Consider the following 15,444-nt stretch of genomic DNA (forward strand, 5'->3'; position numbering starts at 1 on the left):
TAAAAAGCAACAATGAGAATAAAAATATAACAGTAAAATAAGAATATAACAAGAGAAACTAGGCAGTAGTGACCATGTTATTGTTTTGAGGCATGTTAAAAAAAAAGAATGCACTTTGTGACTTCAATAATAAATATGGCAGTGCCATTTTGGCATTTTTTTCCATAACTTGAGTTTATTTATTTTGGAAAACCTTGTTACATTGTTTAATGCATCAGATCAAAATTAGGCATAGTAATGTGTTAATTCCACGACTGTATATATCGGTATCGGTTGATATCGGTATCTGTAATTAAGAGTTGGACAATATCGGAATATGGTATATCGATAAAAAAGCCATTATCGAACATCCCTAGTTGTAATGCTTGCAAAATGAGACTCAGAAATGTAATAAGAAAACAAGATAGAACAAATGGACAGCAGTGTTATCATAATCAGCTTATTTTAAAATGTGACATACATTTTTTTTTTAATTATTGGCCCTAGTGTGTGAATGTGAGTGTGAATGTTGTCTGTCTATCTGTGTTGGCCCTGTGATGAGGTGACGACTTGTCCAGGGTGTACCCCGCCTTCCGCCCAATTGTAGCTGAGATAGGCTCCAGCGCCCCCCGCGACCCCAAAGGGAATAAGCGGTAGAAAAGGGATTATACAATTAACATCTCTTAATAGGAGTAAAACGATTAGTTTTAACAATGATTCAATTCGGTATTTGTGGTTGCTGATACGATTCAGGGAGAATATTATTTTTATCGAACAATACGGTACGAAACAATACAGTGAGTTAAAATCGATTCAGTAACTTTTTAGCAAAACAAATGAAGCAGCGTGACTGTGAAATAAATACTGGATACTGGACACTGCAGGTGAAGCTTTCTATATTCCTGTTATTTCTTGTAAGGGAAATATGTATGAATGAAGTATGGATACAAACAAGCAGGTAAACAACAATTACAAATGCGGTCACATCTTATTTAAATAAAGTGCAACCAACACTTTAGCTTCAAATAACAGTAGGAAACATTTTCTGCTCACATTTTAAACAGTCAAGCAATTTTTCATAAAATTACAGTAACCAACATTTTAACTGTAGATTTAACTGCTAATAAAGTTCTCCAACCCGGCCATACAGTATCTGTTCTTCGTCTTGGCGTAGCGCAGTCCTTCTCAAATGGTGGGGCGGGTCCCCCTGTGGGGGTGTGGCGCGATGCCAGGGGGGGTACTTGTGACCTCGGGGAACATGTTTTTTTTGCCGTACCAGAATATGATGAAGCCAATGTAGCACTTGGCTTCACTGTAACCACAGTGGGAGACGAAGAAAGACCGGTGTGTTGTTTCCTTTAATGTTGATAAGTTTACAATGTTATGCAGAGGTATAGTTATAACAATTTTATAGACAAATTATACTATTTATAGTCATGGTGGGGGGGGGGGCGCAAAATATTTTCTTCTTCGTAAGGGGGCCGTAACAGAAAATATTTGAGAAGCACTGGCGTAGCGAATGACGAACAGTGTCCCAGGGGTGGGGAAGCATGTATTCCTCCTCATCCCTGTTGATGGTGTTGGCCCCTCACTTCCTAATTTCCATAGTCTCCTTCATTCATCTCTTCTATTAATTTCTTTCTCGTGGAATGACTTTCGGAAGTCGGTGCGTTGCGGTGACTTGTTCCGCTATCACTTCCGCTTTGTCGATCACGTCATTTATGGCTTAAAGTTGTGTTGAGGCTTTATCATTGTGTTGTGTTGTTTGTCTTTGCTGTGGCTTTTGCAATGGTACTGTTGCTGAAAGTTATGACGCAAGACACCCAAGCTTTCGCGTGACCCCGTTCACTCTGCCACACGCGCACACGTCCCACACAACAGCAGCCATGTTTGTTTGGATGAAGCCACAGGTGAGAAAATATAGTTAAGTGCTAAACTTCATATAAAGTCTACCTTTCTTAAATTCAGTGTTTTCCTTTTTCTAGTATCAATAAAATCGATCGATTCCCTTTTAAATTGATCTTGGCTCAATACCTATCTCTTGATTGATTGATTGATTGGTGGATTGAGACTTTTATTAGTAGGTTGCACAGTGAAGTACATATTCCGTACAATTGACCACTAAATGGTAACACCCGAATACATTTTTCAACTTGTTTAAGTCGGGGTCCACTTAAATTGATTCATGATACAGATATATACTATCAGATATATACTATCATCATAATACAGTCATCACACAAGATAATCACATTGAATTATTTACATTATTTACAATCCGGGAAGGCAAACTTGCTGAGCACAGCTCGATATACTTGAAAATTAGGAATATAAATTAATATATTGATCAATCTTTACCCCCTATCTATTAACATGCACAAAAGTACCAAAAATTGGTACCGTGGAGTGCCGTTATCGATCTCCCGGTAAACAACCGGGAATTTGTAATGTATCGGTTCAAATGTGAAAGGTAACCATCCCTACTTATATATATACAGTAGAGATGTGGAGCAGATAAATGCGGTAAAATGTAATATCGGAAATTATCGGTATCGTTTTTTTTATTATCGGTATCGAATTTTATTTTATTTTATTAGTATTTTTTTTTTTTTTTATTAAATCAACATAAAAAAAACACAAGATACACTTACAATTAGTGCACCAACCCAAAAAACCTCCCTTCCCCATTTACACTCATTCACACAAAAGGGTTGTTTCTTTCTGTTATTAATATTCTGGTTCCTACATTATATATCGATATAGATCAATACAGTCTGCAAGGGATACAGTCTGTAAGCACACATGATTGTGCGTGCTGCTGGTCCACTAATAGTACTAACCTTTAACAGTTAATTTTACTCATTTTCATTAATTACTAGTTTCTATGTAACTGTTTTTATATTGTTTTACTTTCTTTTTTATTCAAGAAAATGTTTTTAATTTATTTATCTTATTTTATTTTGTTAATATTTAAAAAAAGTACCTTATCTTCACCATACCTGGTTGTCCAAATTAGGTATAATAATGTGTTAATTCCACGACTGTATATATTGGTTGATATCGGTATCGGTTGATATCGGTATCCGTAATTAAAGAGTTGGACAATATCGGAATATCGGATATCGGCAAAAAGCCATTATCGGACATCCCTAATATACAGTATATGGGATCTTGAGATTTAGCCAAAAAACTTTTTTCCATGCGAGTCAGCTTTTCTTCTTGTCACTCACACACACACACACACACACACACACACACCAGTGACCTTTAGAGTTGCAAAGATCAGTTGACGAAAAAAAATGTTTCAAAGGTTAGGAGGAGTTCTTTAATTTTAAGATAATGGTGATCAATGAAGCAGAGTCATCGAGCAACTGTTGAACATTAATATGGTACATTTTGTAATTTTATGTTTAATATTGATTATATATTTTGTATTGGAGGGGTCGTAATATATTTCAGTCAATACAGTATTTAATTTTGCCCATAATGATGCTGTTGTATTTAAACGATACCAAAGATAATCTTTTGTTTTCAGCCAACTTCCAGCCGGGTGTGAGGTACAACATCTCCCTGTTCACCTGCACATTAGAGCTGCTGCAGCGCTGGCAGGGCTTCACGCAAGAGCTGGGTAATTCAGCTTCTGTATTGTTATTGTTCGTTGTAGTGCTGTATCAAAGTGCATTAAGTAGTGCAATCCTATAAAAGTATGCATGTTTTTTTTTGGCATCCCTTTTCAATGTGCTTTGATTTTCAAAATGTTTGCTTCCATACCCAAGTCCCGTCCAGGTCTGTCCCCAAACTAGAAATCAGTCAGCAGGACTCTGATGTTATCTTGACGTGGGGAAGCATCCCTCTGGTCAGCAGGCGAGGATACGTCCTGGGTTATAATGTTTACATGAGTAATGACTCCCAGCTTGTGAAACTAGGTGAATATTGATCTCTGCTGACAGAATTTCAGTGCTGGAAAAATGTGGGGTTTTCATATTTTCTTCCACGCGCTGTTCATCCCTGTGCAGCCAATCTATTGGGACAAGGAAGCAGGAAGCACACAATTAAAGGTCTCTCGGAGGGCCCCTATAAATTCACAGTCAAAGCATATACCTCAGCAGGCGAGGACACGGGCGCCACCATCTCCATCACAGTGGAGACCCTTGGTATGTGCATTGTTACTTGTAACATTATTGCACCATTATTCATCCTTATGTGTCTAATAATGTAATATGTTTTCTACTCCATCAAGCTGATTGGCTCATCCTGGAAATACTGGCCTCTCTGGGTCTCTCAATGTTATTGTTAGCCATTGTCACTGTTCTTTGCTATAAGAAACGTAAATGGTAAGTGATTGTTAATAGTTATGTCTTTGAAGATGGTGCTACAATAGTATTATATACTGTGCATTTTGTTGTCTTCAGGGTAAAGACAGCATTCTATCCGGACATCCCTCAGCCTAAACTGAACGATGACTGGACCAGAACACAAGTATGTCTCTGTTTGATATGTATGACTACAATATTAGGTCTATAGGTACAACTTAAATAGATAGTTAGGGATGGCTACCAAATTTGGTACAAACCCCGTTTCCATATGAGTTGGGAAATTGTGTTAGACGTAAATATAAACGGAAAACAACGATTTGCAAATCATTTTCAACCCATATTCAGTTGAATATGCTACAAAGACAACATATTTGATGTTCAAACTGATAAACTTTTTTTTTTTTTTGCAAATAATCATTAACTTTAGAATTTGATGCCAGCAACACGTGACAAAGAAGTTGGGAAAGGTGGTAATAAATACTGATAAAGTTGAGGAATGCTCATCAAACACTTATTTGGAACATCCCGCAGGTGAACAGGCAAATTGGGAACAGCCATGATTGGGTACAAAAGTAGATTCCATGAAATGCTCAGTCATTCACAAACAAGGATGGGGCAAGGATCACCACTTTGTCAACAAATGCGTGAGCAAATTGTTAAACAGTTTAAGAAAAACCTTTCTCAACCAGCTATTGCAAGGAATTTAGGGATTTCACCATCTACGGTCCGTAATATCATCAAAAGGTTCAGAGAATCTGGAGAAATCACTGCACGTAAGCAGCTAAGCCTGTGACCTTCGATCCCTCAGGCTGTACTGCATCAACAAGCTACATCAGTGTGTAAAGGATATCACCACATGGGCTCAGGAACACTTCAGAAACCCACTGTCAGTAACTACAGTTGGTCGCTACATCTGTAAGTGCAAGTTAAAACTCTCCTATGCAAGGCAAAAAACGTTTATCAACAACACCCAGAAACGCCGTCGGCTTCACTGGGCCTGAGCTTATCTAAGATGGACTGATACAAAGTGGAAAAGTGTTCTGTGGTCTGACGAGTCCACATTTCAAATTGTTTTTGGAAGCTGTGGACGTCGTGTCCTCTGGACCAAAGAGCAAAAGAACCATCCGGATTGTTATAGGCGCAAAGTTGAAAAGCCAGCATCTGTGATGGTATGGGGGTGTATTAGTGCCCAAGACATGGGTAATTTACACATCTGTGAAGGCGCCATTAATGCTGAAAGGTACATACAGGTTTTGGAGCAACATATGTTGCCATCCAAGCAACATTACCATGGACACCCCTGCTTATTTCAGCAAGACAATGCCAAGACATGTGTTACATCAATGTGGCTTCATAGTAAAAGAGTGCGGGTACTAGACTGGCCTGCCTGTAGTCCAGACCTGTCTCCCATTGAAAATGTGTGGCGCATTAGGAGGCCTAAAATACCACAAAGGAGACCCCCGAACTGTTGAACAACTTAAGCTGTACATCAAGCAAGAATGGGAAAGAATTCCACCTGAGAAGCTTAAAAAATGTGTCTCCTCAGTTCCCAAACGTTTACTGAGTGTTGTTAAAAGGAAAGGCCATGTAACACAGTGGTGAACATGCCCTTTCCCAACTACTTTGGCACGTGTTGCAGCCATGAAATTCAAAATTAATTATTATTTGCAAAAAAATAATAAAGTTTATGAGTTTGAACATCAAATATCTTGTCTTTGTAGTGCATTCAACTGAATATGGGTTGAAAAGGATTTGCAAATCATTGTATTCCGTTTATATTTATATCTAACACAATTTCCCAACTCATATGGAAACGGGGTTTGTACTTTTAATGGTACTGACTGACGTCTATCGGTACTACCAGGTACCGATTCACGTAAAATCAAACGGCGCTTTATTTCAATACCTTTGTTGTACGTGACGTCACGTCTGGTTGCAATGCACTTGGCCAGGGATCTGAGTGGACTCAGCAAGACTGCCGCTAGGTAATGTTACAATTTACCATACCAACAAAGCAAGAAGAAGGCGCTCAAGAGTATAGTAAGGCTCAACATTCTTGATGCTAATTTACATTGGAAATGCCATAGACATGCTAAAGATTGGTATTAGTGATTTTACATGGCCATTTCAACACCTCCAAATTTGTTAACCAAACTTACAACTAAATACAAGTAACGATCAAACAGCTGGTGTGTAACAAATACAATATTTACAGTATAAACCGTTTTCAGGACTCAACAAAAACAAAGAAACTGGCACATTACTACTTCTATACACTACTGCCATCTAACATCTTGGAATTGCAACTGCATCCAAAGTCTACTATTTAATACAGTGCAATACAGTACGGTACTTGCAAATGAGACACAGAAGTGTAAGACAACAAGAAAGCAACTGGACAGCACAGCACAGCACAGTGTTAAATGAAAAATAATTTAGATTTATTTTTAAGTACCGTATTTTTCGGAGTATAAGTCGCTACGGAGTATAAGTCGCACCGGCCGAAAATGCATAATAAAGAAGGAAAAAAACATATACTGTATAAGTCGCACTGGAGTATAAGTCGCATTTTTTGGGGAAATTTATTTGATATAACCCAACACCAAGAATAGACATTTGAAAGGCAATTTAAAATAAATAAAGAATAGTGAACAACAGGCTGAATAAGTGTACGTTATATGAGGCATAAATAACCAACTGAGAACGTGCCTGGTATGTTAACGTAACATATTATGGTAAGAGTCATTCAAATAACTATAACATATAGAACATGCTATACGTTTACCAAACAATCTGTCACCCCTAATCGCTAAATCCCATTAAATCTTATACGTCTAGTCTCTTACGTGAATGAGCTAAATAATATTATTTGATATTTTACGGTATTGTGTTAATAATTTCACACATAAGTCGCTCCTGAGTATAAGTCGCACCCCCGGCCAAACTATGAAAAAAACTGCGACTTATAGTCCGAAAAATACGGTAATAACATTCGTCAACACGTTTAAACACACACAAAAGTACCGAAAATTGGTACTGATTCCTAGCTACCGGGAATTGGTACTGTATCGATTCAAATGTGAAAGGTACTCTACTTATCCCTAAATAAAGTACAGTAAAGTTTTGATTTAGATTTTTTTGGTTGTAGTTTGAATTGGTGTAAAATTGCATTGCATCACTATGAGAACTTTTGTAATACCCCTCGCCTGTTCCTAAATGGGGTATGCAAACTACTAGAAAACAGCTCTCATTATGATGATTGTCCACCACTGCAAACTACAATAATTGGCAAAAAAACTACCTTGTTTATGTGTTTAAGCAGAATTTGTGATACAGCTCTTCGACGCTCATTACATTTTGCAGGTGTTCCTAAAGGAGAAATAATATGGGAAACTGACTTGTCAATTACGAATATGTACATCGTTGGGTCTCTGCCCACCCATCATGTGTGAAATTACACAAGTATTTCTTTAAGGTTTGCTGCATATGGTCAGAAATTGTCTTTAAACAATACGTTACATACTATACATTACCTTTTTCACTATATTAATTTGTATTATTATGTGTTGTCAACTTTGTACTTTTTTATGTCATTGCCTGAAATAAATAAATAAATGAAATGAATGAATGAAATGAACAAGCCATTAAGATTGTAGCCCGAATGTGACATGACAGTAGGGCTAATTTACCAAAACTGGCTGCTCTGAACAGAGCTGTTTCAAGGTTGTTTTAGGTGTGCTGTAATTCTTGATCTTTGGGGTATTTTAAACAAAGCATGATGATACTGCCATGTTGTTAAGACGACTAGGAACTATAAAATGCGTATTACGTCTTCTTTGATAAAGTAACTTGATAATGTTTGACTGTTACTTATTGAGGTGTTTGCTCACTGTCCATGGCCTGACAGGGACCACTGGATGTGACGTCATCTCCCCACAATATGATCCATGTCGAGGAAAAGCCAGAATTCAACTCAATGAAAGAAGTGCTTGTCGGCATTCCAGAAGAGGACGAGGAGGAAGAGGAGCAGATGATACGAGACGAGCCGGTGGACACAGATGAGCCCACTTCATTACGCTACTACAACCAGATGATTGATGAACGTCCCATAAGGCCACGTTTCCCGGACTCCTCTGATTCTTCTGGGTCTTCACTGGACTCGGGGAACACTGATGTAACTTACACAGGGATCCAGACTTCAGCGTCATCTTTGGTTTTCCCGACGGACCATCAGTGCGCCTCCGAAGGGCACCAGGTCGAAATGTCTATGGGTGGAGATGGTTACCGCCCTCAGACGCAAACAACAGCATCAAGCGACGAAGCACTTCTGACGCATTCTCCCCATGAGCCCCAAACTGCCAGCTCTGGGGGCTACAAACCCCAGAGCTCCTGGCATTTGGACTCACCTGTGGAGTCTGGGGAACGGGAATGCCTGGCACCTAACTTGGGGTCGCCCACCTCTGTGGCTTCCACCCAGTTTCTCCTCCCTGATGACGAGTCAGAGGAGCACCGAGAGGAGAAACATCAACAGTCGTCTTCTGCGACAAGCTGGTTCACCAACCTGCTGACCTCCACAAAACCATGATATTCTCCACAAAACCATGATATCCTCTCATTGGTAGCTGCAACAGGTTGAGCTAACACTTTTACATTCATTACCAGTGAAATGCAGCAAACAAGCTTCACAGGACAAAATATAATTTCCATTTGGATGTAGCAGTTTGCACTGTGACCACAGGTATATAATATGAACACACAGGGCCTGATCTGCTAAGATCCAAATACCACGCGCAAAACAGCTTGTGCAAATTCTAAAATTGCATGTACTATTAGTGGGCGTGTTGCGTGTGATCTAGTAAGACTTCGTATGCGATTGAAAAGTGGTGCAAACCGTCTTATTTAAAGGAGGTTTTTGCGCGTACTACAAAGCTTTCACCATGGAGACACTCATTTAGTGCACATTCATGTTATCATGCTACCGGTCGAATTTTGCTATGTTATAAAACATGTAGCAGACCACTATGTGCCACATTTTCCTGGCGTTTTAGAAGCAGTCCTGCTGTGCGATCTACAATGAAACGCACTTTTTTAGTGCGCTGAAGGTGCGCTCATGGGAGAGGCTGGCACTAAATGCGAGCGTGCACTGGAATGTTACAGACGCAAGTAGATTTATATGGCAAAAAGTTGTTTTCATATAAATGAAAAAAAACAAAGGTCACTAAAAAAATGCCAACCAAAACACATCCATTAAATTTGTTTTAATCAGCCCCTTAAAGCATACTTGCCAACCCTCCCGATTTTCCCGGGAGACTCACGAATTTCAGTTGCCCCTCCCGAAAATCTCCCGGGGCAACCATTCTCCGGAATTTCTCCCGACAACAATATTGGGGGCGTGCCTTAAAGGCACTGCCTTTAGCATCCTCTCTCACCTGAAAAGGAGACTATTATATATGTCTCCTTTATCCATAGGTTTATCTATAACCCATAAAGTAGGCAGGCACGGAGCTATTTCTCAGCATGTTTTTATTCCAGCCGGCACTGACACACAACATCCGGATTCCCATCATGCATTGCTTCAAAACTAAGTTTTTTTGATTGATTGAAACTTTTATTAGTAGATTGCACCGTTCAGTACATATTCCGTACAATTGACCACTAAATGGTAACACCCGAATAAGTTTTTCAACTTGTTTAAGTCGGGGTCCACGTAAATCAATTCACGGCAAGTAGTAATGTCCAAAAACATAACAGACACGAAGCAGAAGAACGAAGAAGAGACATGGCGATAACGAGTGAGAAGAGGAAGTACGCTTGCAAGTTCCAAAATGATTGGAAAAAATAATTTCAGTTCATCCAGGACAGCTCGAAGGGGAAGGGGTATGCTGCCCGCAAATTTTGTAGATCAGACTTCTCCATTGAACACGGTGGCCGAACGGATATACTCATTCATGAACGGATTAAGAAATACTTGAAAATATATACACCCCCCGCTACACCCCAACCCCCCACCTCCCATTGCCCCACCCACCGAATTCGGAGGTCTCAAGGTTGGCAAGTATGCCTTAAAGAGGTCGTATTATGACTTTTTTCTAGATTTAAAACACCTCCTTGTGGTCTACATAACATTTAGTGGTGGTTCTTTGGTCAAAATGTAGCACAGATGATGTTTTATAGACCGTCTTAAAGCTCCTTACAGACCGTCTCTTCAGACTGTGCCGTTTTGTGGGTGGTCTTATTTACGTGCTTCCACTTCGACTGATTTTCCCCATGCTCACTTTGTTGTAGTTTTTAGCGCTTCCATATTGCTTGTACTGACAGGTATAAGTTAAAACTATACCCTACTTTCTATTGGAAATGGCAACAGCGGAGGATGTATGTACTTGCGCGAGCCAGTCTGCCTCACAACAGGACAGAGAAAAATAAATAACTTATTGACTACAGCGTGGACCACAATGGCGGAAACACGCAAGGCAGCGGATGTCACACACTGCTAAAACATCACAATAGGAGCAAACGCCAAACAGCTCGTTTGTCGGAAGTAGTAAAGAAAGAAGGCAATATTATTTTATAAATATCCCCGCAATGCTTCCACAGTTTGATTTCAAATTTTCAGGACTTTAGAGATCCCAAATAGACCACAGCAGGTACCAATAGATAAGAAAAGTTGGTTTTGCATAATAGGGCCCTTTTTAGCCATCCAACAGCTATAAAATTATAAAATGATATTGCTGAATAGACAATAAGTCTAATATTTTCATTTTTGATAATCCATAAATGATGACATGCCTACATACGGCGGAGCTGCAGCGCCTCCTTTCTCACAGCTATTTCTGCTCAACCGCCAGTGTGCACGCACATTCAGACAGGCTAAATAAAGACCGGTCCTGCAGAACAGTTTTAGTCTTGATAAATCACATTGCATATGCTAAATAATTATATTTGCGTTTTCTCCTCCAAGTATTGTGGCCGTTCTTATGCTCAGATCAGCATATATTCTGCATATACTGTACAAATAGACAGACAAGCTAAATGGATTGCGCTCCCTATTTTGCTCACTTAAGCGATGCAATCCTCTGCACACAAGCTTACTAGGTCAGTTTTGTGTGCACTATCAAGTTTGCACGTGTTTTAATACACGCAAATCTTTAGTAGATCAGGCCCATACTGTATTTTCTCATATAGTGGCCAAGAACATTTCTTTATCCAACCCCAGAGTACCAGTCATCTTTTGGGGTTAATACATAAAATAATGATGTTTAATCATTTATCAATATTAAATATCATATATTTTATTGATGGTAGACACTACTCACTTTCTATCCAAGCCCTAGTTAATTGCTCTTTAAACTTCACTGTAAAATTCAGCTTTACAGATGCCACAACTGCTGTGCAGGCGGTGTGTGTTGTGGTGAATGTGGCACAAAACGGTATCAGACATAAGTAATCACTGTAATTTTTTTTGGTGTTATAAAGTAAGTGTCTATTCATAATGAGGTGTTAATTTACCCTGACGATTAACTGAGTCACGGCATTTGTCAGCAGGGAGGCCACTATATGAGGAAATCTGGTGGCTTTGTGGGCATTTAGCACTGGCGCAATGTTGTCTTTCAATGGTGCAGCTTTTTAGTTTGTATTTGGTTTTCTGCTACTCTTTGTGATGTGAATAAGAATACGCTAATGAAACTGAAAGTAAGAGCATTTCAAATCAAAAATATTTCCAGATAAACACTACAAAGGAAAGTTTTTATTTTTATTTTTTTGTAATGTCTTGTTTGTTGTCTTTGAGTGGCTCTCCCTGGATGAGCTATTGTTGCGATCCGATGCACTTTGTAATGAGTCATTATTTTACACGCGATCAAGAGGTGATATATTTTATGCTCTGGAATTGTCTGGATGATGATGACACTGATGATATAAGCTAGAACATGAACCCATGTACTGAACAAATCATGTTAATTTGAAATGTTTACATTTTTCTTTTATCTTTAATCTTTAGTTTCCATGTACATATTTTACAGGCCAGTCATTTTTTTTTAAATTCATGTCACATGTTCAATGTTACCTGTTAATGTACAATTGTAAATGCTTCCATTAGTCACCTTTCCCACACTGCCTTGCCTCTTAAATGTTCACTGTGGGGGGGGAAGACTGTCCCACAAAGAACAGAACATACATTTATGAAGATATAGACACTACCAATTATGCAATCTTTTTTTGGCATCTCTATATTCCCCCCATAAGGATCCAGGAATGTTGTTACACTTTGATTATTATTCAATTGCATCAGTGCAGTGGTTCCTAAACTTTTTTCACCAAGTACCACCTCAGAAAACACTTGGCTCTCCAAGTACCAACATTAAAATACAGTAGCATAGTAGGCCTAAATGTTCATTAAAACAAGGTAGAGGTTTTGTATGCATATTCAATATGTTTGGCAACTGTAACATTACACACAATTTGAACAGTAACTCTGTGTTGGAATATTTAATGAAGTGATTCTTTGGCGTGCCACAGTTTGGGAATCACTGCATTAGTGCATATATTTGGAGTTTTTACATAATTTTAGAAGTCCTTGTGACTTCATACTTGTGTTTCTCAGTGCCTTCAGCAGACAAGCTTTAAGTACAACTACTGTGACTACAAAAACGTGGATGGAACTGGATGATGACAATGCTGGTGGACTTTTCAGGCAGTCCTTTTTTGACTACTGAGACAATAACCCCCTTCTCCTCCTCTGAGCAATGCTGTTTTTGTTTTGCAAGAAATGTTGATTGACTGGATTTAATCCAAAAGATACAGTGGATGGTCAAGCCAGTAAGAGATCTTATGAAATAGAGGTTTTTAAATCTGCTAAGCTAACTTCGCTTATGGTTAAAGGCAAAATGAATATTTTTTTAGTTCTGACAGTGAAGAGTGCTGCATACAATAATTTTTTCGTCAAATTTGGGAGGCCTATGCTGTATTATATTCTTGGAAGGGAGGTCACACTTTTTAAAAAACGTGAAAGACTGGATATATTTTTAAGGATTTAAACATGCCCAAACGTTTGTTTTTCCATTTTTAAATCCAGGTAGGGTGTGTTTCTAGAGTTTATGTCCATTTGTGTTTACAGATATCGCTCTGTACGAAACTTTGCTGACACAGGAAATGATATTGTTCAACTAACAGACTTACTGGTGACTTGTCAACTTCCCGAAGAATCGAAATGTTTGCATTGATGGTTGAAAATATTGTGATCTTGTCTTCCGATGATGGTTTATTTTGGCCGCTATCACAGCATTGTGACGTTCATATATCAGGGTATGCACAGACACACACACACACTCCCTGATTTGTAAACGCATGCTGCAAAAACCTTATCCCTTGTATTTTTCGAAGCTTTAAAACTAACTAACTAATGCAGTGCATGACTATGACTAAATGTGCGCCAATAAATGCTTTAAATGCTTACGATATTGCATAGATTAGTCATTCTTGTATCATAGTCGTCATTCCTAATGAACGAGGATGTGTGTTTCTTCTGAAACAATGCTTAATGTTAACACTAATAACTAACCGAAATATTACTGATGTAAACAATAAAAACTAATTTGTGTGGCCACGTGTTTGTGTTATTCCCTCTGTTTTTTTTAGCCTTCATTGTCATGAATTTTGATTTTTCAATTTGAATTTTGAATCATCCGGGAGGAGCTCAAAGTAAAGCTGCTGCTCCTCCACATCGAGAGGAGCCAGATGAGGTGGTTCGGGCATCTGGTCAGGATGCCACCCGAAAGCCTCCCTAGGGAGGTGTTTAGGGCACGTCCGACCGGTAGGAGGCCGCGGGGAAGACCCAGGACACGTTGGGAAGACTATGTCTCCCGGCTGGCCTGGGAACGCCTCGGGGTCCCACAGGAAGAGCTGGACGAAGTGGCTGGGGAGAGGGAAGTCTGGGCTTCCCTGCTTAGGCTGCTGCCCCCGCGACCCGACCTCGGATAAGCGGAGGAAGATGGATGGATGAAGATGGAATTTTGAATGCGTATGCATTGAAAAGTACATTTTTTTATTATTATAATAAAGCAACCACTGGGATCAATTATGAAGTTTACAGAGTGACTCAGTTAAGTAAAAATATTCAGACCAGTATGTGTATTTAGTCTCAATTTGCTTTTTTTTTTTTATTTCTGTTGAGATGTATACATTTTTTCCAACACCTTGCTTTCTTTCACTCAGGGAGTGAACTTAATGTAAACATCTAAAACTAATGGTATGAATGAATTATCAGTAAAATACACAGAAAAGAAGTAGGATCAAAAATAATCTCTGCTACTTCCTATTTTTAGATATGTTAAATTGTGCACATGTATGATATTCCTTAATGTAACTTTGTTAAACATATTTGAAGCAAATTAATCATAATCATAGCCATATATATCACTGCAATCTACGATTCTAATTCCAAATGTGTAAAAGTGAGTAACATTTTATTCACACATGTATTCGTGGAGGACCGCTGCAAAAGAGTTACCGGTACTAAAAATAATATATGTCCCTGTTGACCTTTATGAGCCGCAAATAGAAACAGATTTTGGATCAGTCTCCAATGTTTGTCCCGCTATAAGCATCATACGCACTACGAAGGTAGTAAACTGATCCAGGAACAGGTGGCCACGCCTCCTCCCACTGGCGCCCTCTTTTTGAGCACATAGATAGCGAAAACCCCGTTGCCACGTTGCCGTGGCGACAACGTCTAGACCTTTCTTCACCTGTTTGATTTTAATTGTTTATTATTTTTTTATTCGGCGAAATTAAATGTAGTCATCAGAGGATTGTAATAATTCAAAAGTATTCAGCTGCTGTGGTTATTCACCGTGTTGAACCACGTCGTGACGAATCTGCGAATCAGTAGCACAAAGTAATGGTTTAACTAGAGTTGGAACTTTTTTTTTTTTTTCAATTACGTTGCCATGGCGACAGCAAGGTCCAGAATTTCCTTCACCTGTTTAATTTTGAATGGTTTGTTAATTCTTTATTCGGTTAAAATACATTTAGACACAGGATGATTGTAATACTTAAAGCACATGCAGCTGCTGTGTTTTTCCACCTGGTTGGACCACGTCGTGACGAATCTGTGAAGCAGTGGCACATAGCGGTTGTCATGGAGACCCGCCTG

The 15,444-nt window shown here is 38.9% G+C and overlaps 1 protein-coding gene across 1 annotated transcript in view; it reads left to right on the top strand.

The window, feature by feature from the left end:
• lifra (LIF receptor subunit alpha a) overlaps window positions 1-13,892 on the top strand; it is a 52,853-nt gene extending 38,961 nt beyond the window's left edge. The window contains exons 13-18 of the mRNA XM_061928892.2: window positions 3,515-3,607; window positions 3,756-3,905; window positions 3,996-4,133; window positions 4,220-4,313; window positions 4,392-4,458; window positions 8,203-13,892. Coding sequence (XP_061784876.1) covers window positions 3,515-3,607; window positions 3,756-3,905; window positions 3,996-4,133; window positions 4,220-4,313; window positions 4,392-4,458; window positions 8,203-8,880 — 1,220 coding nt within the window. The 3' untranslated portion in view covers window positions 8,881-13,892. The remainder of the gene's footprint in view (window positions 1-3,514; window positions 3,608-3,755; window positions 3,906-3,995; window positions 4,134-4,219; window positions 4,314-4,391; window positions 4,459-8,202) is intronic.
• The last annotated feature ends 1,552 nt before the right edge of the window (window positions 13,893-15,444 follow it).

This window comes from Nerophis lumbriciformis, linkage group LG33 (assembly GCF_033978685.3).
Source record: "Nerophis lumbriciformis linkage group LG33, RoL_Nlum_v2.1, whole genome shotgun sequence".
Lineage (NCBI taxonomy): Eukaryota > Metazoa > Chordata > Actinopteri > Syngnathiformes > Syngnathidae > Nerophis > Nerophis lumbriciformis.